Consider the following 27,044-nt stretch of genomic DNA (forward strand, 5'->3'; position numbering starts at 1 on the left):
GTGTGTGTGTGTGTGTGTGTGTGTGTGAACTGCTGTATGGAAAGTTAATTTGCTCTGTAAACTTAAAAAAAAAAAAAGGTCCCTAAATGTAGTGCTGAAGTGTTGTTTGATGTTCTTAAGTGCAAAATGGCTGTGATATGCCTTAGGAAGGAAATACCATGTGTTAGATAAGCTTTATTCTAGAATTAATTACAATGCTGTGGCTCATAAATTCAAGCTTAATGAATCAACAACATGTATCAAATAAGTATCTTTGCACAGAGACACTTAGAACAAGGTTATGTATTGACCAATGAATGAAAATGTTATGACCAAAGACTCACAGGAACCTCACCCTGTATTTCCACTCCAGCAATGGTTCCATATTCACTCATTCAATGTTTGTGATGACATTAGAGGACACAACTACCTTGAATAAGGAGAATCAACTGTATTCTGTTCTAACTTGCTGTGAAACTGTCCTGGAAGCATAAACGTTGGGCACTGCAAAGAATTTCCGAGATGATGCAACTCAAAGCTTCCTTACTTGGGGCCTACAGATGTAGGATGGGGTGGGGTCAGTGGATAGAATTCAGGGGTCCATGAACATGGACAAAAAGAAATTAAGTCCATTATGGGTAGAGTGTAGGGACTGCTGTGGTGGGGGTGGGGCCTGAGCTCCTGCCTCTAATAGAAGTTGAGTAGTTTCCACACACAGCTGAGTATTTCTCCGAATGTTATCTACACTTCTATCTACTTTGAAAGTCTGGGAGTCATTCCAGCCACTAGATTTGCTTTTTGCTGTGATCAAGACACACCTCACAGATTTTCATGTTTTTTTCATTGTGTTCAGATGATTGGTTTTCCTTCATGATCCCCTTTGAAGGAGTCCCGGTGGTGCAATGGCTAAGTGTTCAGCTGTAACTGATAGGTTGGTGTTTTGAACCCACCAGCCACTCTTCAGGAGGAAGGACCAATGATCTTCTGCTATTAGGATCACCGCAGATGAAACTCTGTGGGAGCAGTTCTACTCCATCACACTGGGTCTCTATGAGTCAGAACAAGCTCGACAGTATACAACAACATGATCGTCTTTATTTTATGCATTTGTGAGCATTATTCAGAGAAGGCCCCATTCATAGCACAAGGAAGGGCTGTTGCTGACACCCTCTGGGCCCTGGGCAGTAGCTTCAAGGAACAGGAACCAACTGAGAACCTGAAAGCTTGTCCTTGGACCCTCACGTCATTTAACTGGCATCTGTCCCTCCAGGACTACCCATCAGTGGGTCAGCTGGCGCACAAACTGGCTGAAAACAACATCCAGCCCATCTTTGCTGTGACCAAGAAAATGGTGACAACCTATGAGGTAAGTGGGGTCAGGCACCTTAGGCAACACGAATGGTATTTTTGCCATTTAGCAGAATGATGACAACACCCAGTGATAACCACAGCCTGAGTTCTGCTTCTGCCTGCTGGACATGTGGCCTGCCTGGTGTACACCATGTTCTGGGTGTGGATTTTGCAACTGAGGAGCCTGGAGCTTCTTTTTAGAGGTACAACTTTTATGTACAGATAAAAGAAGGAATTATTCCCCATCCTTGAAATTTGATACTATTTATACTAAGCATATGTCTTGGTATCAATTAAACTTTTTTTACTAGACCATGCCAAGTATTTTGGATTCACAGATCTAATTCTTCATTTTAGGACTCATCCTTGTTTTATATACACATGTATTTGAAGGTAAACATTTTCCATGAAGACCTGGTAGTACAACAGTTAAGCACTCTGATGCTAACCAAAAGGTTGGCAGTTTGAACTAACCTATCCAGTGGCTCCAAGGGAGAAAGACCTGATGATTTGCTTCCATAAAGATTACAGCTAGGAAAACCCTAGGGGAATTACCACTTGTGTGTACTGAAAGCACCTCTTTCTTCCTACTTCAGGAACCAGGTTCCTGCTTCAGAAACCAGGTTTATCCTAATGTCACTAAATTATTGTTCTTATTATATCATTCTTTTGCAGCATGAAACTTTTGTGGAGAAGTCTCTTCTGTTCTTAGAACAGTTTTTCTTTTTTCCTTCTTTTTCTTTTGTTGTTGTGGAAGTGATCCGATTCCCAGACCCTTTTTTTTTTTTTTTTAATTGTGATTTGGGTGAAAATTTACAGAGCAAATTCACTTTCCATACAGCAGTTCACAAACACTTTGTCTCATGACATTGACTACAATTTACCCCAATGCAACAGCTCCCCTGCCACTTCCTCCTGATAGTTACCTCTTTCCTGTGTCCATCCCTCCATGCACTCCTGCCCCCTGAGCTGTCTCCCTGTGCATAAACAGCCCTTCTTTCTCCCATGATTGTTTTCTCCAAGGAGTGTATCTACCTCAGGTAAATGTTCAACTCATATGCCTGCCAGACCCATTTTTCTGTGAGATAAAGTCATCATGAAGTGTTTGTGAAAAATGGCCTTTCCACTGATGCTGAGGCAAGTGTGGAGAAGGAAGTAGTATGACTGCTTCCCAAGGCTGGCCAGAGCCAGTCTGCGTTTCAGGGTGTTCTGGTCCCCTGCCCCAGAGGTGCCACTGGACCAGCTGGTACTGGCCCAGCAGACCAATTTCACATTGTTCTTTAGCACAGAATTATTAAAAACTAAATTATATAAGTTCATTTTAAATGCTCAGAACTGAGCATTTCTTGACGATTTTCTACATTTCATTATTATCTGAGGTCTTGGATCTTTTACACCTATTGCATCTTTTACACCCATTGTATGGTGGGGAACACTATCTAATGGTGGCTTCCATGTATCTCTTCCCAACTCTGCACTCAGTGACATCATGTTCAGAGTCTGAAGTCAATCATGATGGGAGTATTTACACCAGAGGAATGAGCAAAAGTTACAAAGCAGGGCTTTTTCTTCCTGAGAGCTGGTTGTTGAAAATTTACCAGCATACTTCTGACCATTTGCTTTTTCAGTTAAATATATATAAAGTTGGGTTGAGGGTTTTCTGAGCCACTTTGTGAGAGTGGAAGTCCTCTGGGGTTGTAGAGATGGGTGGATGCTGAGGGTCCTTACTGCTATGTGTTGGATCCTCCTGTCTAACAGAAGCTCACAGATATCATTCCCAAGTCTGCAGTTGGCGAGCTCTCTGAAGACTCCAGTAACGTGGTCCAGCTCATCAAGAATGCCTACAATGTGAGTCTCCCTTGGGTGTTAACTGGGCTCACCCTGAGGTGGTAAACTGAGGCTAGAGTCCATGGGATAGTCAGCAGAGTCATTTTCCCTAGTACAGATCAACAGAGAGTGGCCTGGAGGAAGAGCCCAACTAATCTGTCAAGCTGGGAGCAGTCCCCTGCAGCCCCTGCAGGGATCACCCTCATGCCCTCTAGACCAACTTATCCTGGCAATTTCCAACCCCAACTCTGACTCCTCTCATTGATAGAACAGGATGTGGCACCCTGGCCCCTCACCTCCATTTTCCTAAAACAAAAGTCCCAAGGCTTTTCACTGGGGGCTCTTTGTTTTCTTCATTTTTTAAAATTTATTATTTTAATCCCTTTCTGAGTGGTTGGCAGTGGTAGCCAGGCATCAGCTAGTTCTTCTGTTCCCATTGTCCTGTAGGCTGAGGTTCCCATGGTCCACTAGTCCCTTGGACTAATTGTTTCCATGTGTCTTTAATTTTCTTATTAATTTTCTTATTTGGTCCAGATGAGGAGAGACCAATTGTTGCATCTTAGATGGCCACTCTCAAACTTTTAAGACCTCAGTTGCTACTCACCAAAGTAGGATGTAGATCAATGTTTTGTGTGTAGTATGTTATGCCAATTGAGTTCTATGTCCCTCGTGACCTGGTCCCAAGCCTGCAGGCTCAGTGATTCTCTCCCTCAGGCTGTTTGATTGTGACTGGGGGCTTTCTTCTGCTGGTCTATATATAGAAAAGTGTGGGCTGGATAGTTGGGGGCAGATAATGTACCCAGTGGGAGATTAGGGGACTCCGGGATTCATAGTTATATACACCACAGTACATTATGGCCTGTATGAAAGACACTCTCAGGGTTGGCATGTCTCACTCATCCATTCCTCTGCCCTCCTCCTGGATGAACCAAGAGTGGTCCTCACCCACCATCTTTATCCTGAGTGTGGATCCTCCCAACTCATCCCCATACTACCCCCTCTGAGGAGGTTCCAATAGTTGTGATGGATGCGAGTGTTCCAGACACCATTCAGGGCCCTGGTTTCAGTGGGCCCCAGATCACTGGGGGAATCTTCTCCAAAGAAGAAAAGTTCTGAACATTCTGGTTGTAATTCTTCCAGGCCAGAAGTCCAAGTGGTTTGACAACCCAAATACTGGGGGTATCCAGTGGATGTTGATTTCATGAAGTCAAAATTAGAGCCCTGACTAAGAGGTTCTATTTGCTTCTGGTAGCCTTTTGTGAGACCCAAACTTCCAAAGCACTCTTCTTTCTGTGCTCCTCTGTTGGTATTTTTATTTTGTAACAATATTGAGACCATCGTTGGCTCATCTACTAGTTTTCTGTCTCTCTTTGTGTCTCTCTCCATCTCTCTGCTTTTCTCTCTCTCTCTCTCTCTGTGTCTCTTTTTCTCTCTTTGTATGTGTCTCTCTTTCTTTTTTTCTCTCTCATTCATTAAACACTGCACAGCTCCTATCCTGTGATAGGCACTGGGAATCCAGTGTAACAAGGATGGAGTGACAAGGATAGAGCCCTGATCCATGAGGCTCATGCTGTCTCCAGTCTTGTCTCCTCACAGGTCTGCAAGCCCTTGAAGGCAAGACTGTGGCATTTGTAATTCCTTTGGCACTGAGCCCTCAGTGGGCTTGTGGGTCATTAACTGGTGTTGGGGATAAGGTGATGGGGAATGGAGAGGTGAAGGTTGGAGGGCAGGGGATAGCAGGGTCGTTCATCCCTGAGTGGTGGCTATCTCTGTCCACAGAAACTCTCCTCCAGAGTTTTCCTGGACCACAACACTCTCCCTGACACCCTGAAAGTCACCTATGACTCCTTCTGCAGTAACGGGGTCTCACAACTGGATCAGTCCAGAGGGGACTGCGATGGTGTGCAGATTAACATCCCGGTGAGTAAAATTCACATTGTGGGTACTACTGAGTCCTTATGTCCAACATTCTGGAAGGTACTGTCTATAGAATTTTCTAATGGTACACCATGAGAGTGAGGGGTAAGTGCATGCAGATAAACAGGCTGAGGAGGAAACAGGCATGCTGGGGGAAGGAGCCAGGCATTCCACCCACCAAGCCCATGTCCTTCCATCAAATATTCTCTCTGATGAGGCCAAAAGTATACTCATGCCAATTTATGTCAGGAGTCCCTGGGTGGCACAAATGGTTAAGCACTCAACTAGTAGCTAGAAGGTTGAGGGTTTGAACCTACCCAGAGACACCACAGAAGGCAGTCTTGGAGATCTGCTTCCCAAAGGTTATTATCTTGAAAACCCTATGGAGTAATTCTACTCTGACACATGGCTGCCAAGGATGGAGTCACTGTGAGTTGGGATTGACTCCACAGCAACTTATAACAATAACAACAAATTTATGTCCTAAATGTTAAGACAATGACACAGGTGGAACACTCAGCACACCCCGTGATACACAGTACCATATTTATCAGTTCAATAGAAGAATTCCCCTGAAATCTCTGAAGACCAATAATGGGATGTAGACTGAAAGACAATCATGGGTGCAGTGCCCCCTGGAGGCATACATTGCATAGCATCCAGGCAAACAAGGACCTTGCAAACACTACAAATTTGGTTTTGTTTTATTTTTCTGGCTTGTTTTTGTTTGTTTTTTCTTTTTTTTAAGCCACAAGTCACACAGCTAATAAAAATCAGCATTGGGTTATATCTATAATAGTTTAGATTTAGTTTTATTATTTATTATGACTGTAACATTTCTAATTTTCCCATTGCTTGCAAAATACTTGCTTCTATTACGTTTTTTAATATGCCATTGGAATACCTCCAGATTTGTAACTTACTAAATGTTTCATGTGAACTTTTACTGAAAATTTCTCCTCATGCTGGGAAACCTATGTGGAGATTGATTCACTTTTCTTCTAAATTGTTTTTTTGCACATTTTTACTGTTTTTTTTTTTTCTTTGCATTATCTTGTGCTGTATGGAAATTCATTTAAATTTATTTTATATGTGTCTTGCTCCTGACAAGCCTGTGTTCCCTGAGATTCAGTGCTGGCCCACACTGTAATCATGCAATGGGTGTGGTGGAGATGTCTTTCTGTCCTGTACCTGCATACAGATGTCATGGCAACTGATCCATTTCCTTTTAGCTATGTGAGTTTTACCCTTTATTCAGGGTTAAAATATTGCTCCATATCTAGAATTTGGGAGCTCTGGTAGCATAGTGCCTAAGGTAATTGACTGCTATCCAGAAGGCTGGCAGTTCAAACCCACCAGCCCCTCCTCGGAAGGAAGATGGGGCAATCTACTTTCGTATTGATACTGCCTTGGAAACCCAAGGAGGGGTTGCTATGAGTCGGGTCCGACTCAAGGGCACATAACAACAACATCATCCAGAATTTATACCTTCCTGCAGTATTCTGGTGTTTCAGCATACTGGACCTAAACCAAAAAAAAAAAAAAAGAGCTGCCATCGAGTAGACCCCCAACTCACACTGACCCTGTGTTTGTCAGAGTTGAACTGTGGTCCACAAGGTTTTCAGTGGTTGATTTTCAGAAATAGATCACCAGGCCTTTCTTCCAAGGGGCCTCTAAGTGGACTGACGCCTCCAAACTTTCAGTTAAGCTGAGCACGTTAACTGTTTGCACGACCCTGGGTTACCTGTACTCGACTTACAGTATACTAAAACTCACTGCCATCAAGTAGATTCCAACTCATAGTGACCCCCATTGGTTTTCTGAGGCTGTAAATCTTTATGGAAGTAGATCATCTCATATTCCTCCCATGGAGTGGCTGGTGGGTTTGAACCACTGATTTTCTGGCCTTATCCACTACACCACCAGAGCTCCTTTAGACAGTACACTAAAGTCATTTTTTACTTATATATATAATGGAAAATATTACACAGATATATTCGTGCCCCCCCACAACCACAAAAAATAAATAAATAAATTATCTCCGTCTAACCCTGCAGAGGACTCTGCTGCCAGGCAAAGTGGCTGCCGTTGTCCCTGAAGCCCAGATTCCAAGTTTCCAGCTCTCATTCTCTTCTCTCTCATCTCACATCCCTCTACCTACAGAATCCTGGCATGTTTTTCATTATTCCCCATCCCCTCCCCCCAGTCCACCCCCTCCGAGAACCTCTGCAGAGAGCACTCTGTCCATGCCTGGGCTCATCCTGACCTGACTGTTCTTTGGCATTCCAACCAGTTCCTTTGCCCAGCCAGCCAAGCTAGGAGACTGCACAGAGGGGACTGGATGGGACTGCCCCTGTGGCTGACCAGGAAGGGTCCAGTGGCCTCAGCTGAGCCCTGTATCCTTCCCCCCACCACCACCACCACCCCCTGCAGATCACTTTCCAGGTGAAGGTCACGGCTACGGAGTGTATCCAGGAGCAATCATTTGTGATCAGGGCACTTGGCTTCACAGACACGGTGACGGTGCACGTCCGCCCCCAGTGTGAGTGCCGCTGTCATGATGTCAACCCCAGCAACAGCCACTGCAACAACAAAGGCATTGTGCAGTGTGGCATCTGCAGGTGAGGGAGGCAGAGCATGGTGTGGACATGAGGCCTATCCAGGGCAGATGGAATGCCCCTGGCAGGCAAAGGGCACTGAACCACCAGGGAATCATCCCAGAAGGCGCAAGAGCCAAAGAAAGTAGGCTGAGTGAGGCCTGTTTCCTGCCAAGGACCTATGTCTTGGGCAGGTTGCTTCCTTTCCCCTGCCCCACAGCCTCAAAAGACCCTTCTCTCTCTGGCCTTGGGGACCTTCAGACCAGGCTGGCAGCCAGTACTGCATGATCAGAGAGCTTCCAGGACAAGTGGCCATTCCAAGCAGCCCAGACCCTGTAGGCCACCCCTGGACATGCCCATATTTCACAACACCCCCCCCCATGGATGCTTTCAGGTATGGGCAGGGGCTTGTCCAGTGGGCAATTTAGCAGGTGGTTGACTGGACATTCTTGCGATGGACACAGACCAACCTACCTGGTTAGCTCATCAATGCTGGTGGCAGAGGTCATAGTGAGGGCTGGGAGAGCCAGGAAACAGGGAGCAAAAAAAAGCTATAGGACAGCAAGGACATAAGGGAAGGGTCAGCACTGCAGAGCTGAGCCACATGACTCAGTGCCAGAGCTGCTTCACTCAGTGCTGTCACACATACCTTGTTAGGGGTAAACCCATTTCCAATGTCTGGGCATGGCCCCGTGTTTAACACACAGTCAACGCTCAGTAGACAACTGAAGGAGAAGCAAACACAGGTGCAGCTGCCAATGTTCTCAACCACAGGCAAGAGGCTCCAGGGAGAGGGGTGAAGGTCCTGGGATTTTAGTGGGGGAAGGGGGTCCCTCACCACAGAGTTCCTTTCATCCCCAGGTGTGAACATGGCTACATCGGGAAGAGCTGTGAGTGCCAGACACAGGGCCGCAGTAGCCAAGAACTGGAGGGGAGCTGCCGAAAGGATAACAGCTCCATTGTGTGCTCAGGGCTGGGTGACTGCGTCTGTGGAGAGTGCATCTGCCACAGGGTTGATGATCCCAAGAAGCATATCTACGGGCGCTACTGCGAGTGTGATACCTTCAACTGCGAGCGCTATGATGGCCAGATCTGTGGCGGCGAAAGTGGGTGCACATGGGGGGCCACATGGATAGCCAGAGGTTCATCCCACACAGCCCCACATCCCCTAACAGAGAACACAGCAGAGCTGCCCTCAGCCTTTTGGAGAACAAACCTGGCCATGGAGGGAGTCTTTCTAGTCCATTTGTACTAGAAGGCAGTGATTGGGAGCAGAAAGAAGGGACATTGGCGAGTGTATGAGTCTCCTGTGACTGCTATAACAAATATCACAAAGTGGGTGACTTAAAACAACATGAATTTATTCTCTCACAGTTCCGAGAGCCAGAAATCCAAACTCAGGGTGTTAGGGGGTTGATTCCATCTGAAAGCTCTAGGGAAAAATCTTTCCTTGCCTCTTCCAGCTTCTGGTGGTTTCCCATAATCCTTGTCTTATAGATGCATCACTCCAACCTCTGCCTCCATCTTCACATGGCATCTCTCCTCTGTCTCCCTGTCTGTGTCTCTTCTCTTTTATAAGGACACCACTCATATTGGATTAGGATGCATCCTCTTCCAGTATGACCTTATGTTAACTTAATTGATAACATCTCAAAGACTCTATTTCCAAACAAAGTCGTGTTCAAAGGTACCAGAGGTTAGTTAGGACTCGAACATACCTTTCAGGGACATAATTCAATCCATAACAGAAACACACACACACACACACACACACACACAGCAGACAGGCCAGTGTGAATCTGGCTCAGGCACTCAGCAGTAGCAGGACAATGGTTGGCTCCCCTCTCTCCTGATCGCTGTTCTGATCTGTGAAGGCCAGGAGTCCTTATAGTAAGGGACTCCATAGGTCTGTACTACAGGGGCTTGGGGATAGTAGCTGTTACCCTGAGTGATATCAACAGTCACATAGTTTCCTAAGGTCTGGGCATGCAGGGTGGCCCCATGCACAGGTGGGCAGAAGGAGGCCCAGGCTTATTGAGGGTGATCCAGATGACAAGGTGGTAAGTGACCAAGCTACTGGTGGGGAAGATGGGCCTGGTGGCTGGTCCTGGTGCCCTGTGGCTGCTGGCCCAGCTCCAGATGCCATGAGAGGAGGAGAAAAGTAGTCAGGGATGGGAGGTAGAGCAGCAAGCAGAAGGTGGGCATGCTGATCCCATCCTCAGTCCCCACAGGCACGCTCACTCCAACATTGGGGAATGTGGGCATTGACAAAAAGGGGGCACAGTGGAGTGGGACACTGCACATGGTGGTTGCAGTGGAGGGGTGGCATGGTCAGTGAGGCTCTGGTCTGGCCTCACAGGGGCTAAGGCTGGCCTCTTCTCTCTTGCAGAAAGGGGGTCTTGCCATTGTGGCAAGTGCACCTGCTACCCAGGCTTTGAAGGCTCGGCATGCCAGTGCCGTACCTCCACTGATGGCTGTATGAACCTGCGGCAAGTTGTGTGCAGTGGGCGTGGGCACTGCCGCTGCAATACGTGCGAGTGTGACCCCGGCTACCAGCCACCCTTTTGCCTCGAATGCCCAGGCTGCTCCTCACCCTGTGCTCGCTATGTGTGAGTTTGGGGGCAATGGGTGGGGGCACTGCCCTCTGGGAGCTGTGATGCCCACCTCTCCACACAGAGCCACCCCATAGCTGGGTTCCTTCATCCAACACCAGGCACCCCAGGTGTTCTACCTGCATGCACGAATCCCCACACCTGCATATACCCTCTTGCATACCCATTGCTCTGGTTACCTAGTGCTGCTCTGACAAGAACATACCACAAATGGGATGGCCTTAAACAAACAGGAGTTTATTCTTACAATTTGGAGGCTTTAAGTCCAAGTTCAAAGTGCCAGGCTCTAGGGGCTGGGTGAAAGCTCCTCAACTTTGGGGTCCAGCTCTGCCTCCTGCTCCCGGCCCACTGGAGCTAGAGGCTTTTCTTGACTCAGACAGCTGCTGGCTGCTGAGGCTGAGAAGCCCCAAGTTTGACAAGTAAAAAGGCACAGTCCTGATGTTACCAAACCACGTGGCAGGCCATTAACTTAAGTTCATTGTAAGTTCCAAGTTCGGCAGAACATGGCAGGCTGCTGAGCAATGACACGGCTACATGCAGGGTCCAAGCATGCCATAGGCTAGAGGCCATTCCCAAGGCTTCTCCTTAAATACAGGAAGCAGACCACATCCCAAAGGCAGCTACTCAGCTGCTTGTGGTAGATCCCACCATGGAGTTGATTGCCAGTCTCATCATGGGAAATAACTACCATTAGCTAGCTGCCCAGCCACTCAACCAGGCCCAGCCAAGTAACATATAAACATAACCATCACACCCATGCACATCCATGCCCCTTCTTGCACATCAGAACACACACACATGCCCTTTTGCATGCCCAAAGATGCCTTTCTGCACTCATACATCCTCTTGCACACCCTTGCACACCAGCACATGTCACACTCCCACACGCTTTTCTCATCTGGCACACACTTTGCACACCTGTGCACACTCTTACATACCTGTGCAGACTTGCATACACCCACACATCCACACACTCTCTCACACTCACCCACCCTGATAAACACCTGGGGGATGCCTGCACATGCTCTTGCACACCTGTGGTCATCAGACCTCCTCCTGCCTGTAGTTCCTGTGCCGAGTGCCTGAAATTCCACAAGGGCCCCTTTGAGAAGAACTGCAATGAACAGTGCCAGGGTGTCCAGCTGCACGAGGACTTCCTCCAGGGCCGGACCTGCAAGGAACAAGACTCAGAGGGCTGCTGGATTAGCTACACGCTGAAGCAGCGTGATGGAAGAGACAGCTACTTTATCCACGTGAAGGAAACACGAGGTGAGGCTATGGCTGAGCCTTTCTTCCAAGCAGAAGCATAGGACAGCAGGGCTGAGCTGCACCTTGGGGTGGGACCCTGATACAGCACCCACTGCAGCCCTGAGCCTGAGTCCCCCACCCCATGGCCACAGAGATGGGCTTGTGGCCAAGAGCTGGTCCACAGACTGGCCATGCTTGGTTCTGTGGAGATTCTGGCAAATCTGGGAGCGCCAGCCTCAGCCCTGGAGCTGTCCAGGGCCTGAGTGGGGCCCAGGTGGGGCACTGTCCAAATATTTTTTGTTCTAATGATCCATTCAGCTTCAGTTCCTGACCAGGTACAGTGATGGCTGTGGCTTTGGAGAGGGCATCTTTTGTCAGAGGGTCACAGTCCAAGGGGCTAGGGGATTTTCAGCCAGAAAGGAAGAAAGCAAACACCCACAACAGTGTCAGAGTAAGGCCAGGATCCTGGGGGAGGCCAAGTAGGCAGTGGGGGCAGCTGAGGTCCTTGAGGTCAGGTAGCAAAGGTTTCTGGGAGGATAAGACAATTTCAACTGATCTCCAAGGACAGGTGTCCAGGCCAGGGCATGCATCCCCAGCGCCAAGATGCAAGGCCACGAGGAGGCCACATGGCCAAAACAAATGACTGAGGTCAAGAAGTGTGCACTGGGGACAGTCTGTGCCAAGTCACTATCTGGAGTCTTCTGAGTCCCAGAGGGAGAGGGATGTGGAGGTTTCTTTCCAAAGGTACCCAGGAGCCATGAGAGGGTTGAAGTAGAGTGGTGGCCTACCTGAGTTGTTTTCAAAGCTGCATTGGAAGCTGAGTGGAGAAGGACTCCTGGGCAGTATAGGCACAGGAGAACTGGGGAGCCCCACATAGCCCAAGCCCTGATGGAGCTTCAGTCAGGGATGGGGCCAGGCCGGGGTCTTGGAGGGTGGTGAGCATAAAGCACAGGTACAGAACCAACTTCAGATGGAGCACAGAGGCAGGGGCCAGGAGGAGTAGATGGCAGGTCCAGGTTCTAGAGGGCCTGCACACAGGCTTGGGAGGAGCAGGGGTTCAGGTCAGACTATAGAGGCACATTAGGTGACTGGGGATGCTGGGACTTAGAGTGAGTTGATGCATGACAGGGTGGGCTTTGTCCTAGCAATTCTAGACCTGTAGACCCTAGGAAGCATGGTAAATGCAGATTCTCAATACCCCACCCACTGTTCTCCATCCCTACCCAGCAAGACTAAGGAGGCAGGAACACCAACTGGAAAGGCACAGAAATCCCATTACAACATGGAAACAGGGACCTAGAGACCATACCCTTACAGGATTAAGACCCACTCTACACCCCTCCACCCCCATCCCTGCAATGGAGACTTGGAGGCAGGCAGTGGGAGCAGGCCCCTCTGAGCACACAGCCAGGGCAAATTCACAAATCCACAGGGAACAAACTGGTCTGCAAGGTTGATAGTTCTCTCTTTTATGGCCAGAGATGGTTCAAGCCTGGTTTTGTGCAGCCTTGGCCAACTTACCTAACTTCTGTGAGGACACTAGGCATCTCTAGAGGCACCTGGAGAATGGAGGAGCACACAAAGAAGCTGGTGCCCAGGGCCAGGTGAATGAGGGTTCTCAGCTAACAGCAGTGCCTCTGCATGTGGCCCAGAGCCCTACATTCAGGCTGAGGCCAGGTGCAGCCATCTCAGGCAGCATGGGCAGGGGCCCATGCCAGCCCTGCTCTTTCCCACAGCTCCTTACCTGCTGGGGCTCAGGTCATTGCTTTCTACTGCTCACTCTCTTGGGAACTCCTTCCCTAGAGGGTGCATGAGCTCCAGGAGATACCACATGAGTCATCATCCCTAACCTACACTTTAGGCTATGCTGGGGCCCCCAGGTTTCATTGCTTCCCCAGTGTTAATAGGCACCTGTAGATGTCAGTGGATAGGCTGCTTCTGTGGGCAGTGGTCTCATCCAGGCTCTGTGCAATCATCTGGTCACCTTGGCAAGGGGCTTGCTCTTCTTGGCCCTGCTTTTTTCATCTGTGACAAGGGGCTGTGCTGACAGCCTCTAGATTTGATATCACAGGGTCTGGATTTGTCCCTGCTTTGCCCCCTTCCTAGCAACTGGGATGGTGACCCAGGGTGGTGGGGACGCACCCCACCCCTGCAGAGTGTGGGACATTGTCCTGGGATGTACAGGCACACACAGATGTAGGGCAGACAGAAGGAACAAATGTCACAGTGGATGTGTGCTTCCCCACAGAGTGTGCAGAGGGGCCCAATGTGTTTGCCATCGTGGGGGGCACAGTGGCAGGCATTGTGCTGATTGGTGTCCTCCTGCTGATCATCTGGAAGGCCCTGACCCACCTGAGTGACCTCAGGGAGTACAAGCGCTTTGAGAAGGAGAAGCTCAAGTCCCAGTGGAATAATGTGAGTGGCTGTCCTCCGGGGGGATGAGAGGTAGCAGAAATACACAGAGGGACCCCCACCTCCTGTGTTTTTAACTGTCTCACTCTGAAAGGCATAGATGTCAGCCACGTACCCTGCCAGCAACCCCTTTTCAGAGTGTAGGTGCTAGAGAAAAGGTTTGCCAACTTGGCTAGAACCCTTGTGCAAATCACCTGTACTTCTAGTTCCTTCCTCAGAGTAATGTCTTTGATACTGACCCGGGCCTTCTAGGGAAAGAGTCTGCCCCCAAAAAGCCTCCCTTGCACTAACCAGTCTGCACTTACCTTTCTCATTAGGATAACCCCCTTTTCAAGAGCGCCACCACCACAGTCATGAACCCCAGGTTTACCGAGAGTTAGGAGCAGTTGGAGGAGACATGACCATAAGAAACAGCCAAATGGGACCACCCTCAAACAAGGTCTACTCCAGTGCAGTGACTGTGATCCACCCCATGGGTCACAGGCTAATGGCTCTCAACAATTTCGTCAATTAACCAAAAGTTCTCTTTTATCTTTTTTTTCCCCTGCCCTCAAAATTACAGATATAACCAGGTTTTTGTATGGACCCATCAAAAGGGACAGCCTCCCCTTAATGATGTGTACAATCTTTTTTTTTTTTTTTGATAGAAACCTGAGAAAGGAATCACTTAGGTCTTCTAAGTTTAGATACATATTTTCCAGTTAGGGTAGGGGTCTGATGAAAGCGTGAAAACTTATTTATATTTAAAACTTATAAATGTGTAAAACGCCATTCCATTCATTATGCTATTAACTAATATGTGTACATAAAAGAAATAAACTTTTCTTGATGGGTCCCAGAAGCTGGGCGCTGTGACTGTCGTACCTCCCTGAGGAGAAGAGGGTTGGACATGGAGTGGTTTTTGTTCCACTACGGGTGCACACTGGCTTGTGAACAGTTGGCCAGCATGCCATTGTCCTGTCCTTTCTCCTTCCTTACCTGTTGGCCTGTGTATACTTGTTTAGATTTACATGTCCCCTCTCTGAGCCTGAGTCCTGGCCCCTGTATCTGATCCTAAATGGCTTTCCAGAAGCCATATGGCTGCCCTGCATGAGGGCCGCTGCTGGTCCTGACTGAGGAAGAGAGCTGGGAAGCAAAGTCTCTCACCTTCCCTCCAGCAAGACACCTGCTTTTCAATGCATTCTGGCTTTTAGAGGAAAAAGAATGATGAAATTTAAACCTAGAGGAGAGTTTTAGAAGCAATTATTGTGTCATGGATTATTTTATAGGTAACCTGTAAGTTAGAATTGATTTCGTGCCTTATGGATGAGTAAATGAGATCAAGTCTTAAAGACTTCCATTATACAGTGGTAGAAGTCCCTGGGTGGTATAAATGCTCAATGTGCTCAGCTACTGATCAAAAAGTGGGCCATGAATCGCAAATGCACCTGTGGCCCAGAGCCCTACACTCAGGCTGAGGCCAGGTGCAGCCACCTCAGGCAGCATGGGCAGGGACCCATGCCAGCCCTGCTTCTCCCCACAGCTCCTTACCTGTTGGAGCTCAGGTCACTGCTACCTACTCCTCACTCTCTTGGGAACTCCTTCCCTAGGGGGGTACATGAGCTCCAGGAGATACCACATGAGTCATCAGCCCAGGTTGGAAGTTCAAGTCCAAACAGAGACACCTTGGAAGAAAAGGCTGGAAATCTACTTTCAAGAGATCACAGCCCTTGAAAACACTGTGAAGTACAGTTCTACTTTGACACACATGGGGCCACCATGAATTAGAGTTGACACAACACTGACTAGTTTGGGTTTTTTTAGCAGTATCCAAGAGTGACAACCAAGAGATGAAAGTGCCTGCCTGCCAACCAATCAGAGCAATTGCAGGAGGCCTTGGTGCTGGAAAAGGTCCTAGGTGTGGCTGGCAATAGCCCTTCAGGGTGGGGAAGCCCAAGTGTGCCTGGGGAAATGGCCATATTTCAGTATTTTAACATCCTCTGCAAACCACACCAGTGCTCACTCTCCCTGTCTCACGTATTTGTACATAAACACAAAAGCACTGCGTAGATGTAAACATGGGGCTGTGTATTTAAATACCTGTACTTAAATATATTTTCAGATGACATTATAATAGCTTTTCATTTTTTCTTCAAAATATACAATTCTTTACTAAAATCCCAACATAACTGTTGGTTACACAGCATCCATTCATTCAAAAAGTACTCATGAGATACCATTATGGTCAGGATAAAATAGTGGACAAAAACAGATACATCTCTTGCCCTCATGGAGATGTGTGTAAAATGATTACACAGATGGGTATAAAATAAAATGTATCCTGTGATGGGGAAAAGCACAAGACTGAAAGAAATACAACTGAGACTATTATGTGCCAGGATAAAATAGTGGGGGGGAGGGGGAACAGATACATCACCTACCCTCATGTGGATGTGCATAAAATGATCACACAGAAAGGTATAAAATTATAACTGTGATATATTCTGTAATGGAAAAGCATGGAGGGCTCTGGTGATGTAGTTGTTAAAGCATTTGGCTGCTAACCAAAAGGTAGTTCAAACCCACCAGCTTCTCTGCAGAAGAAAGATGAGGCAGTTTGCTTCCATAAAGATTTACAGTCTTAGAAATCCACTGAGGGGTCACTATGAGTTGTAAGCAACTTGATGGCAGTGAGACCTTTTCCCACTAAGCTTCAACTGCTAATAGTTCTCATTATGTTTTGTTCCTTCTGCCTTCCTCCTTCTGGGCAGAGGAAGCTTTGTTCTGCACTCCTGAGCTGAGATCAGGAGCCCCTGCCTTGGTCAACCTTTGGCTGTCTAAAGGCTCCTGCCTCATCCAGGTCCAGCAAGTCAGAGCTCAGAACTGCTCTGACATCTTGTAGCCTTTGCAGTATGTTTGTGTATCCTGGAGCAGCCATTGAGATGTTTTCTAATAACATAAATATCCACCTACCAAGTCCCATCCCACCAAAAGCAACTAGTTGTTCTCTTCCTCAGGCTTTCTGCCCCCACTTTTTGTCCCCCATGCTCCCACCTTGGGTCCCCACTCCATGAACTCTTTCTATTTATGTAAAAAAGGCATTTGAAACAGAATAACCATAGATTATCATTTAACCATATTTTTGTCCAGTCAATTCCAATTCTTGGCAACACTTGTGTGCAGAGTAGAATTGTGCTCAGTATAGTTTTCAAGAAGGAGATTGCCAGGCTTTACTTCCAAGACACCTCTGGGTGAGTCTGAACTGCCAACCTTTAGTACTAGGCCAGTGCTTAATCACTCCTCAACTATTTTTTTCAAAAAACTCACTGCCGTCGAATTGATTTCACTTCATAGCGACCCCAATGACTTTCCAAGGCTAAAATTTTTACAGAAGCAAACTGCCACATCTTTCATCCACAGAGCAGCTGGTGGGTTTGAACTACTGACCTTTTGGTTAGCAGCCAACTGCCTTAAGCACTACATGACCAGAGTTCCTTTTAACTATATTAGTAATGCCACATCCTTTCAATGCTAGGAAAAGAATTATGCTTTGTTTGATCTATCCAAAACATTGAAGTACAACTCAACAAAGTTGAACTGTTCACAAAGTTGGGCAGAAGGTCCCCCTCCTCTCCACAGCCAGTGGTTCTGTGTGCTTGACTGCTCTAGAGTAGGCTGGCATCACTGTTTCAAATGCCCTCTGAGTGACTGCTGTGTAGCCAGTTGAGACTTGCTGACCTGGAAAAATAGTTCTCAAAGGTTGTTTCTGGAGCTGCAGTGTCAGCATCCCCTTGGAGCTTGTTGGAAATGTGCATTCTTGGGCCCATCCCAGCTCTGCCAAGTCAGACTCCGAGGGTGGGCTTAGCACTGTGGGCTTTAACACACCTTCCAGGGAATAATGATACCTGAAGCAGTTTGAATGCCACTAGGTGAGCCCTCAGGTTGGTGCAAATGGTTAGGTACTTAGCTATTAACTGAAAGTTTGGCAGTTCAAGTCCATCCAGAGGTGCCTCGGAAGAAAGGTCTGGTGATCTACTTCCAGAGAATCAGCTATTGAAAACCCCATGAAGCATGATTCTACTCTGTTACACATGAGGTGGCCATGAGATGGTATCAACTTGACAGCAGCTGATGGGATGGTCATTGAAGGTGGAGAGTGTGTGTGTGTGTGTGTGTGTGTGTGGCAAGGTGGTGATGCCCCTTAGGAGGGATGGATGGAGGGAGGGTCACCCCAGCTAAGTATCCCAGGCAGTCAGAGACCCTGGCCTGAAGGGAGGGGTACCAGTACTAGACAAGAGCCTTGCACCAACCCAGATCACCTAAGCCTGCATGCCCTGGTTGGTACTGATCTCACACAGAGGTGGCAAGGTGAGGGCCTGGGCTGACCCTGAAGTAAGGTCTAGCAAGATAATGGTAGGGTTAGTTGCTCTCAATCCAAAAATCCAGCCCATTTTGTGTGTTTGTGACATTTTTCTGGTAGTGTAGCAGTTAAGGTTGTGTGTCAACTTGGCTGGCCTGGGGTTTTGAGTGGCTTGGGAGCTGGATGTAGTTACTCCCCATGATGAGACTATAATCACCTCCATGGTAGAATCTGCTGTGAGCACCTAATAAGTTGAAGGAGATCTGCCTTTAGGATATGGCCTGCTGCCAGTATATATGGAGAAGCTTTGAGAAAGTTCTCTAGCTTTTTGGCACATTTGGATCCTGGACTTTAACCAGTGATCTACCATATTGCCTGCCAAACTTGGGATTGTGCCATTTTACTTGACAATCTTGGGTTCATCAGCCTCAGCAGCCTGCAGCTGCCTGACTTAGGAGACACCACCAGTTCCTGTGGGCCTGGAACAAGAGGCAGAGCTGAAGCCCAAGGTCGAGGGGCCTTTACCCAGTCCCCAGAGCTGGCACTCTGAATGTGGACTTCTAGCCTTCTAAACTGTAAGAGAATAAATTGCTGTTTGTTAAAGCCATCCACCTGTGGTATTTCTGTCACAGTAGCACTAGAGACAGGTAGTTTCCACATAACCACTTTGGGATTTTCCAACCTACTCCAATGAAACTGAGTAAGTTGGCTGTGAGGTGGTGGGAAGAACAGTGGACTGCAAGCATGGACGATTGTCTAGTCCAGCTCTGTCCCTGACCTGGCTGCATGACCTTGGAAAATGTCATCATTAGGAGGGATCACTAATGCCACCTCCACTTGTCACTAGAGGACTCAAAGAGGAGTCTCAGAAAACCTTTGAGAACCACAACTGCTTGTTAGGGATGGGTGAAGGGAGTTCTATGTCTTGGTCAAGTGTAACCTATTACTGTTGCATCAATTCCACCATGGCCACCTCACATGTTCAGAGCAGAACTGTGTTCTGTAAGGTTTCCAGTGGCTGATTATTCGTAAGTAGATCACCAGGTCTTTCTTTGGGTTAGTAGCTGAGTGTTTAACATTTTGCACCACTGAGAGCCTCCGTCAAGCATAAATGGGGGAAATCCCTGAGTCCTTGCAGGCAGCAACTAGGACCAGCTCCAAAACCCATGAAGATAATAACTACTTGCAGGGGTGGAGGAACCCTTTCCACTTGCAGCCTCCACAGAATCATCCCACATACTGGGAAGGCACAACTCACTTCATCCCTTAATCCAACCATGGAAAATGGCCTTGGCCAGTTGACACCACCTCTTTCCCTTCTCTCCATCTCCCTCTGCACCCCAGCACCTGGGTCCCCTGCTGATTTACAACTGCCTGAGAGTTCCCCAAGACCTTGCAGCTCCCTGCCAAAGTCCTAGGCTCCCAAGCACTTTCTTTCTTCTCAAGGAAGCTGAACATGACCTCCCTCCCCAGGGTTACTGACTGAGATGGTTTAATGTGTTACTCTGTTCAGGTAAAAGATTCACTATGCAGCCTCTCTGGAAATAATTCTTTAACCCACTGAAGAATGTAGAGATGATGATGGTAAAAAGCAGACAGCATAGATACTCTACCAATGAAGAAAACAAACTCTGTGAAAATAGTCCCTGCAATGATTGCATGTGCAGAGGCTAAAGGAGTTTTTTCCTGCATAATTATGGGGTGGGGCTGCTGGCTTGCTCTTGAGTGGACCATGAAAGGCTTTGGCCTTGCTGGTCTGAGCTGCTGGACAGCCCTTTCCATTGTCCTGGAGTTGGCTGTCATTGTTCTTAAGTTGGCACCATTATTATTTTGTTCAATGATGTGAGGGCCTTCATCAGTCTAATTCCTTACCAATCTTTCTTACTGGAAAAGCATATGCCCTGGTGGTGCAGGGAATTACTTGGTATGGTTCTTCTAGCCATGGTCTTTGTGACTCTCACCAGGGTGGAACTATGCAAATGTGAGATGCTTGTGACCCACCAAGGAGATTGGCTACCTTGTTAGTAATGTTAATAAGGTATAGGGTGGGGCCATGAAATTAGGTGTATGGAATTCTAACATAGGGATTGGTCAGTTTTGCCATCTTGCTAGGCTTAAAACGAGCTATCCCAGAGGTAGAAAGGGCAACCTCACAGAGAAGAGCCAGGAATGGAGCACATCTGGGAATGGACCTGAGATCCCTGCACAGAGACAACAGCAGAGAGATGACAGAAGAACCAAGAGACCAGCATGAGACAGCGTGGTGGGCAAGAAAACTTTTGGGCACAAGGCTTGCTTGCGGAGTGGGTGCACCTATCAGCAGAGCTAAAACAGCTTTCTTTGTAACATCTGCCAGAGGAGGGTAGAGGCCAGCCTGAGAGGCCAAGGGCCAAAGAAAGGAGTGCCTAAGGAAATGGCATACAGGAGGCTGTCCTGATGGAAGAATTGTATCCTGAGCATTCCTGAATCTGTATGGTATGTAACCTATTGTTGTTGTTGTTGTTATTTGCCATCAAGTCGGCCCGACTCACAGCGACCCCTCCTTGGGTTTCCGAGGCAGTATCACTACGGAAGTAGGATTGCCCAACCTTCCTCCCGAGGAGTGGCTGATGGATTTGAACCGCTAATAAACCCTAAAATTGTGAGTGTTGTCTGAGTTCTGTTTGTGGCCATTGTAATGAATTATCAAACTTGGCTGAGAAGTAGAGTGCTGTGGGAGGACGTTTAATGTCAGCATTGGTAAAAAAGGTGCCATGTGTGACCTCCATCTTATAGGAATAAGCCTTGGGCTTCTGATAGTGATTTTCTCTTCCCCTCATGAAGTTAGAGGGGATGGGGAGAAGTTGCTGCTGCCATACCCTTTTTGCAGCTCTTTTAAATCCAGACTGCTCTTAGTGAACATTCTGTTTTTGTAAAAAGTTATCACCATTTACGCTTACACACATTATGTTGTTGTTGGTAGGTGCCATCATGTCGTCTCTGACTCATAGTGACCTCATGTACAGCAGAACGAAACACTGCTGCCAGCCCCACAATCCTTGCTATACCTGAGCCCATTGTTGCAGCAGCTGTTTCAATCCATCTCATTGAGGGCCTTCCCCTTTTCTGTTGTCCCTCCACTTTGCCAAGCATGAGATCCTTCTCCAGGGAATGGTCCCTTCTTACAACACGACCAAATAGGTGAGACCAAGTCTAGCCATTCTCACTTCCAAGGAGCATTCCAGTTGGACTTTGTCCAGGACAGATTTGTTAGTTCTTTTAGCAGTCCATGGTATTTTCAGCATTCTTTGCCAACACTACAACTCAAAAGCATTGACTTTTCTTCAGTCTTCCTTTTTCATTGTCCAGTTCTCACATGCATACGAGGCGACTGAAAATACCATGGCTTGTGTCAAGTGCACCTTAGTCTTTAAGGAAATATCTTTGCTCTTCAGCACTTGAAGAGGTCCTTTGCAGCAGATTTGCCCAATGCTATACGACATCTGATATCTTGACTGCTGCTTCCATTGATGTTGATTGTACACACATTATACACATAGTTTATAGTTACACACAGCATGGTTCATTTGGCCATTCCTACAGACTTGAAACACCTTTGACATTGAATACATATGTTTAGGCTCCAGATGTGTTCTTTTAAGTTAAATAATGTTGACCCCTCCTGACCCTTCTTATATATCTTGACTTCTGCGTGGACAACGCCAAGACATGGTCCATAATTACCAAATTTTTTTTTTGTTTGTTTTTAACTTCTGTGTTGTTGAATTGTCCCCAAACTCATTGGTGCTGGCACTGTTTAAAATGTAGTAGTGTTTACTGTGTATCTTGGTTAATATTTACAAATGCCTAGTATCCATCAACCATTGTTAAATTATCATAGTATGTGGCCATGTTGTTAGAATAGCAAATGTTGGCTTCAGGGGCCATGGTTCTAAACCCAGGCTTGTGTTTACTCTGTTACCTATGGCAAATACATTTTTTAAAACATCTTTTTATATATTAGACAACGAAGATATAAAGTATTTGAGCTGAAGAGGTGGATCAAAGTCACAGAGTTTACTGTCATGAAGAGCCTTTTGCTTCCACACTATCATTTTATAATGAATCAAAACAAACTGAAGACTGCTCATTAAAAGGCCTCAAAATTCCCACTATAGGTAAACTGAACCAGTTGCCAGCCATGTGTGTCAGACTAGAACTGTGCTTCCTAGAGTTTCCAGTGGGTGATTTTTTTTTGGAAGTAGATCACCAGGTCTTTCTTCCAACATGCCTTGGGGGTGAACTCAAACCTCTAACCTGTCCAGTTAGCAGTTGAATGTGTCAACTGTTTGCACCACCCAAAGACTCCTAGAACTGTATGCATTCTTATATACCCAGAAAGGTTATGCAGCCACCAGAAATAATACTTTAAAATGTTTATCTAATGACTTGAGGAAAAATATTAAAACAAAATAAAATTTCAGGTTTCAAACCAATATCTTGATTTCATGGTAAAAAGTAATTGTATGGAAAAAAGTAAAAGTAAATATTCTAAATAGTCTGTGTTTTTCTGTGGGTAGACTGGAACTTCTAACCTTTCAGTTAGAACCCGAGCACATTAACCGTTTGTACTACCCAAACCAAAAACTCACCAAACTCACTGTCATCTAATTGATTCCAACTCATAGAGATCCCCATTGGTTTCTGAGGTGGTAAATCTTTACGGAAGTAGATTGCCCAGTCTTCCTTCCAAGAGTGGCTGGTGGATTTGAACCACCAACCTTCTGGTTAGCAGTCAAATGCCTTAGGTACTACGCCACCAGAGCTCCTTTTGTACTGCTCAGGACCTGTATTTCCTGGGGAGTCTTCCGGTGCAAGCATGGCTCCATGTACCACGGAGGAGTCCTTGATCTTGGTTAGATTTCTCAACAATACAGTGAGGTGAGCAGTGCTGACTTAAGCTCATGGTAGTTGAATAACTAGGTCAAGGTCACAAAGGTAGAACTGGTGGCCCCCATCTACCCTGTTTCCCTGCTATTAATGCACCATTCTCTGGCCCTGTGATCTTTGGAGGTCATGTACCCATCTGGGTCCAGCTTGCCATTGCTATGATGATGGGGCTGTATAAAGTGATGCTGTTTAAAATATATTCTGATGAATTTAATTTTATGGAGTTTATTTTGGTTTCAGAAAATGTTCATGAGGTAGCAGCATAGCCTCAATGTAGTGAGATACACTCCACTGGACAGAAAAAAAAGTGGGCATTTTGTAAGAGATAAAGGGCAGAGAGAAAAACAAAACAAAACATTTTTCATCTATTTTGTCATACTATTGGGTCATATAGGAGCTCTAGTAGTGTAGTGCCTAAAGCATTTGACTGCTAACCAAAAGTCTGCTTGTTCAAACCCACCAGCCACTCCTCGGAAGGAAGGTTGGGCAATCTACTTCTGTAGTGATACCACCTCAGAAACCTAAGGTGGGGTCTTTATGAGTTGGTTCTACTCAATGGCAGTGAATAGGACCAGGACATACAGAAAGCCTAAACATGCAAACTTATCTATTCAAAAGGGACAATTTAATGTCTAAACTAAAAATTTTAAATGATCAAGCAAATGTGCAAGAAGAATGTTGTGGATACCAATGAGGTGGTAAAAATGGCATGGGGGGTGGTGTCTGACCTCTAACTTCACAAGAGGGGAGGAGGATCATTATCTGCACCAACAGCCCAAGGCTGATTCCTGTGAGGCTGAGGTCAGACATGCCTCTACCCTCCAATCTTTTTACCGTTTCTGATACCAACTGCTCCTCCATAGCACTCTCTACATCTCTGCTGGGTTCAATAATTTGTTGCAATGGCCACACAGAACTCACAGACAATACTCATGAATATGGGGTTTATTAGGGGATTAATAGGTTAAAATTCAGGATCAGAAATGACTCAGGATATAGTTCTCTGATCAGGAAAGCTCTTCTCAGCAGTACCCACAGGCATGTCTGTCTCTGACCCTTCCTGGCCTCTTGGTTTCTCCCTTGCTCAGGCAAGTGTTACAAAGCTTTTTTAGTTCTGCTGGTAAGTGCCTAGAGGCACCCCACTTGTGAGTAAGAATCCTCCAGACTGACACCTGATCCACAGATTTGGGACTTGCCAGCCTCCACAACCACATGAGCTATTTCCTTGGCAGTTCATGAGTTCTGTGAAATCTAACAGCAAATTATGGAACCCTAAGATGGGAGAGTTCCTCAACAAGATGGATTGACACAATGGCTGTAACAATGAGCTCAAGCTCAGCAAGGATTGTGAGGATGGTGTAGGACTGGACAGTGGTTCGTTCTATTGTACATAGGGTCTACACCAGTTGGAACTGACCCATGGCACCTAACAAGAAGAAGATAGAAAGGAGAGTACTGAGGGGAGGAGGAGTAGTTAATGTTAGAGACCATGGAGTTGTACCAAAAAAAAAACAAACTCACTGCCCTGGAGTTGGATCCTACTCATAGCAAGCCCTCCTTGGGTTTCCGGTATTGAAATGAGGAACTGACTCATGGCACCTAACAAGAAGAAGATAGAAAGGAGAGTACTGAGGGGAGGAGGAGTAGTTAATGTTAGAGACCATGGAGTTGTACCAAAAAAAAACAACAAACTCACTGCCCTGGAGTTGGATCCTACTCATAGCAAGCCCTTCTTGGGTTTCCGGTATTGAAATGAGTAAAGTAAAAACTATTTCCCCCACCCTGGCACCCAGAAGGGAATAGATAAGTAAACTAAATTACCCCCAACTATTTTCCCACCCCGACAGATGAGTATTCAGTTCCTTAAAGAACTGAATGGAAAACATTCCTTCCTGCAGATGATAGACTGCTAAAAGTATCTTAGAAACAACTTGTAAATTAACTCTGGCCTGGGGACATGCACAATAGGACAAAAAAGGAACAAAAGTTAATTGCAGCCCCACTCCATTTCACATTCACACCCAAATTCCTCAACCTTTTGTGAATATGCACAACCCCCTCTCCTGAAATCTACAGTTTTGATGGCATCTCAGGGAGTTAGATATGAGTACTAAACTACCCCTACTCCTTGCATTGCTGCTTTGCAACAAATAATTTTCTCTCCTCTCAATTTCTGTGTGTAAACTGTTTTGGCCTGACTGCAGGAACCCGCATTTGGTCTGATAACAGTATCACTGCGGAAGTAGATTGCCCAACCTTCCTTCAAGGAGTGGCTGGTGGGTTTGAACTGCCAGCCTTCTGGTTAGCACTCAAATGCCTTAGGCATTATGCCACCAGAGCTCCTATGGAGTTGTACAGCACTTTGAAAAAGTTGAACATTTGGAATATCTTTAGCTTTTGCCTTATAGAGACCAGTGTTGTGCTGGTTCTTCTAAAATAAATTATTCAAGCGGAGGTCAAAAGGAGACAGGAATTTCAAACAAGTTCCCCTCCCACTCTCACCCCAGGTTGAACTATCCAAACCTCTTTGACTCTTTAATTCTTTTGAAGAGCTTCTTTAACACCAGCAAGTCTCCAGAATGAAATACAAATTCAATACGGTCTTAGGTCCTTGTGACCAAAGGAAACACAAATGCACATAGCCCACAGTGTCTTCCTGGTCAGATAATGCTTTCTGCACTGGCTCTGAGGGTTGAGGGTAGGTTGATTTCTAACCATATTGGGGCCCTCCCCTGGAGCATTTCTGAAAGATTCTATAGGCTACACAACTGATCTCCACATCCTGGACCAGAAAGAGGGGTGCTTGATCACTGTGGTCTGTGCCCATTTCCTGGGGCTTGGCTCAAGAGCAGCCTCCTTCCCAGATTATACCTCAAAGTTCATCCTAGTGCTTCCCCACCACCTTCAGCTGGGGAGGTAAGCATGGGATAGCAATGAAAGAAACATGGCTTTGGGAACCTGAGGAAAATCAAAGATGGAAGATGCCTCACTCATGACAGGCATCACTGATTGATCCCAGTACTGCTCAACCTGAGCCAGAAGAAGGGTCCAGACGGACACAAACAATTGATCTGAGTAAGCTTTCCCTGAACAAGCTCTGCTGAACAATTCTCAAATCTTACCTCTGCTTTAGCTACGGAATCATAGTCTTAAAGAGAAAGCCAATGGACTCTTGTTAGTGTGTTTTTATCATTTGTTCTGTCAACCAGATATGAACATAATCAGTTCAGCTTTTCCCTGCAAACTAACTCATATTTCCCAAACCCACACTCTCTTAAGACTTCATCATAGTACAGTCAAGCACCCTTGCAACTTTTATAAAGAAAAAAAAAGGACATGTGACCCAATCATATATCTTGCCCTGGTTTTGAAAGGACCTACCTTTGTTTAAATAACTTTGCAGAACTTTTCCCTCCCCACCCTTTTTAACCCCAATTAACTTCCTCAAAGCTTCTTATGAAAGAAGACCACTATCTTTCTCAAATTGAAGTCTTTGGTATCTCCTCTTGAGTGCCAGGTTTCCTTGCTGCAGCAATTTGGTTTACTCACAAATTAAATCTTTCTTAACATTTTTATAACTCAATTAAAGAATCTGTCATTTAACAGTTATGTAATCTTAAAAATAAGTCTTTTTTTTTTTTAATCTACCAAACTTGAATACATTAAACTACACAGTTCAGTACAAAAAAGGCATTAAATCATGGAAGGTGAGAAGTGAAAAAAATGTGAGCATCTCTCCATCAGAAGCAAATATTGATCCTGGTGCCAAAGAACATTTAACTCAAGTGAATGTGAGATTGTAATATCCATGAGAAAGCAATAGAGAGAATGAAT

At 46.3% G+C, this 27,044-nt stretch overlaps 1 protein-coding gene across 1 annotated transcript in view; it reads left to right on the forward strand.

Moving 5' to 3' along the window:
• The window catches only part of ITGB2 (integrin subunit beta 2), a 25,589-nt gene extending 11,267 nt beyond the window's left edge, over positions 1–14,322 (forward strand). Inside the window, exons 7-15 of the mRNA XM_007948692.2 lie at positions 1,250–1,345; positions 3,088–3,177; positions 4,936–5,076; positions 7,507–7,694; positions 8,532–8,776; positions 10,060–10,279; positions 11,349–11,551; positions 13,779–13,945; positions 14,260–14,322. Of these exons, the coding sequence (XP_007946883.1) occupies positions 1,250–1,345; positions 3,088–3,177; positions 4,936–5,076; positions 7,507–7,694; positions 8,532–8,776; positions 10,060–10,279; positions 11,349–11,551; positions 13,779–13,945; positions 14,260–14,322 (1,413 nt within the window). The remainder of the gene's footprint in view (positions 1–1,249; positions 1,346–3,087; positions 3,178–4,935; positions 5,077–7,506; positions 7,695–8,531; positions 8,777–10,059; positions 10,280–11,348; positions 11,552–13,778; positions 13,946–14,259) is intronic.
• The last annotated feature ends 12,722 nt before the right edge of the window (positions 14,323–27,044 follow it).

The sequence above is a fragment of the Orycteropus afer genome, unplaced genomic scaffold (genome assembly GCF_000298275.1).
Source record: "Orycteropus afer afer isolate SDZICR_OR568_19922 unplaced genomic scaffold, OryAfe1.0 scaffold00219, whole genome shotgun sequence".
NCBI classification, from domain to species: Eukaryota; Metazoa; Chordata; class Mammalia; order Tubulidentata; family Orycteropodidae; genus Orycteropus; species Orycteropus afer.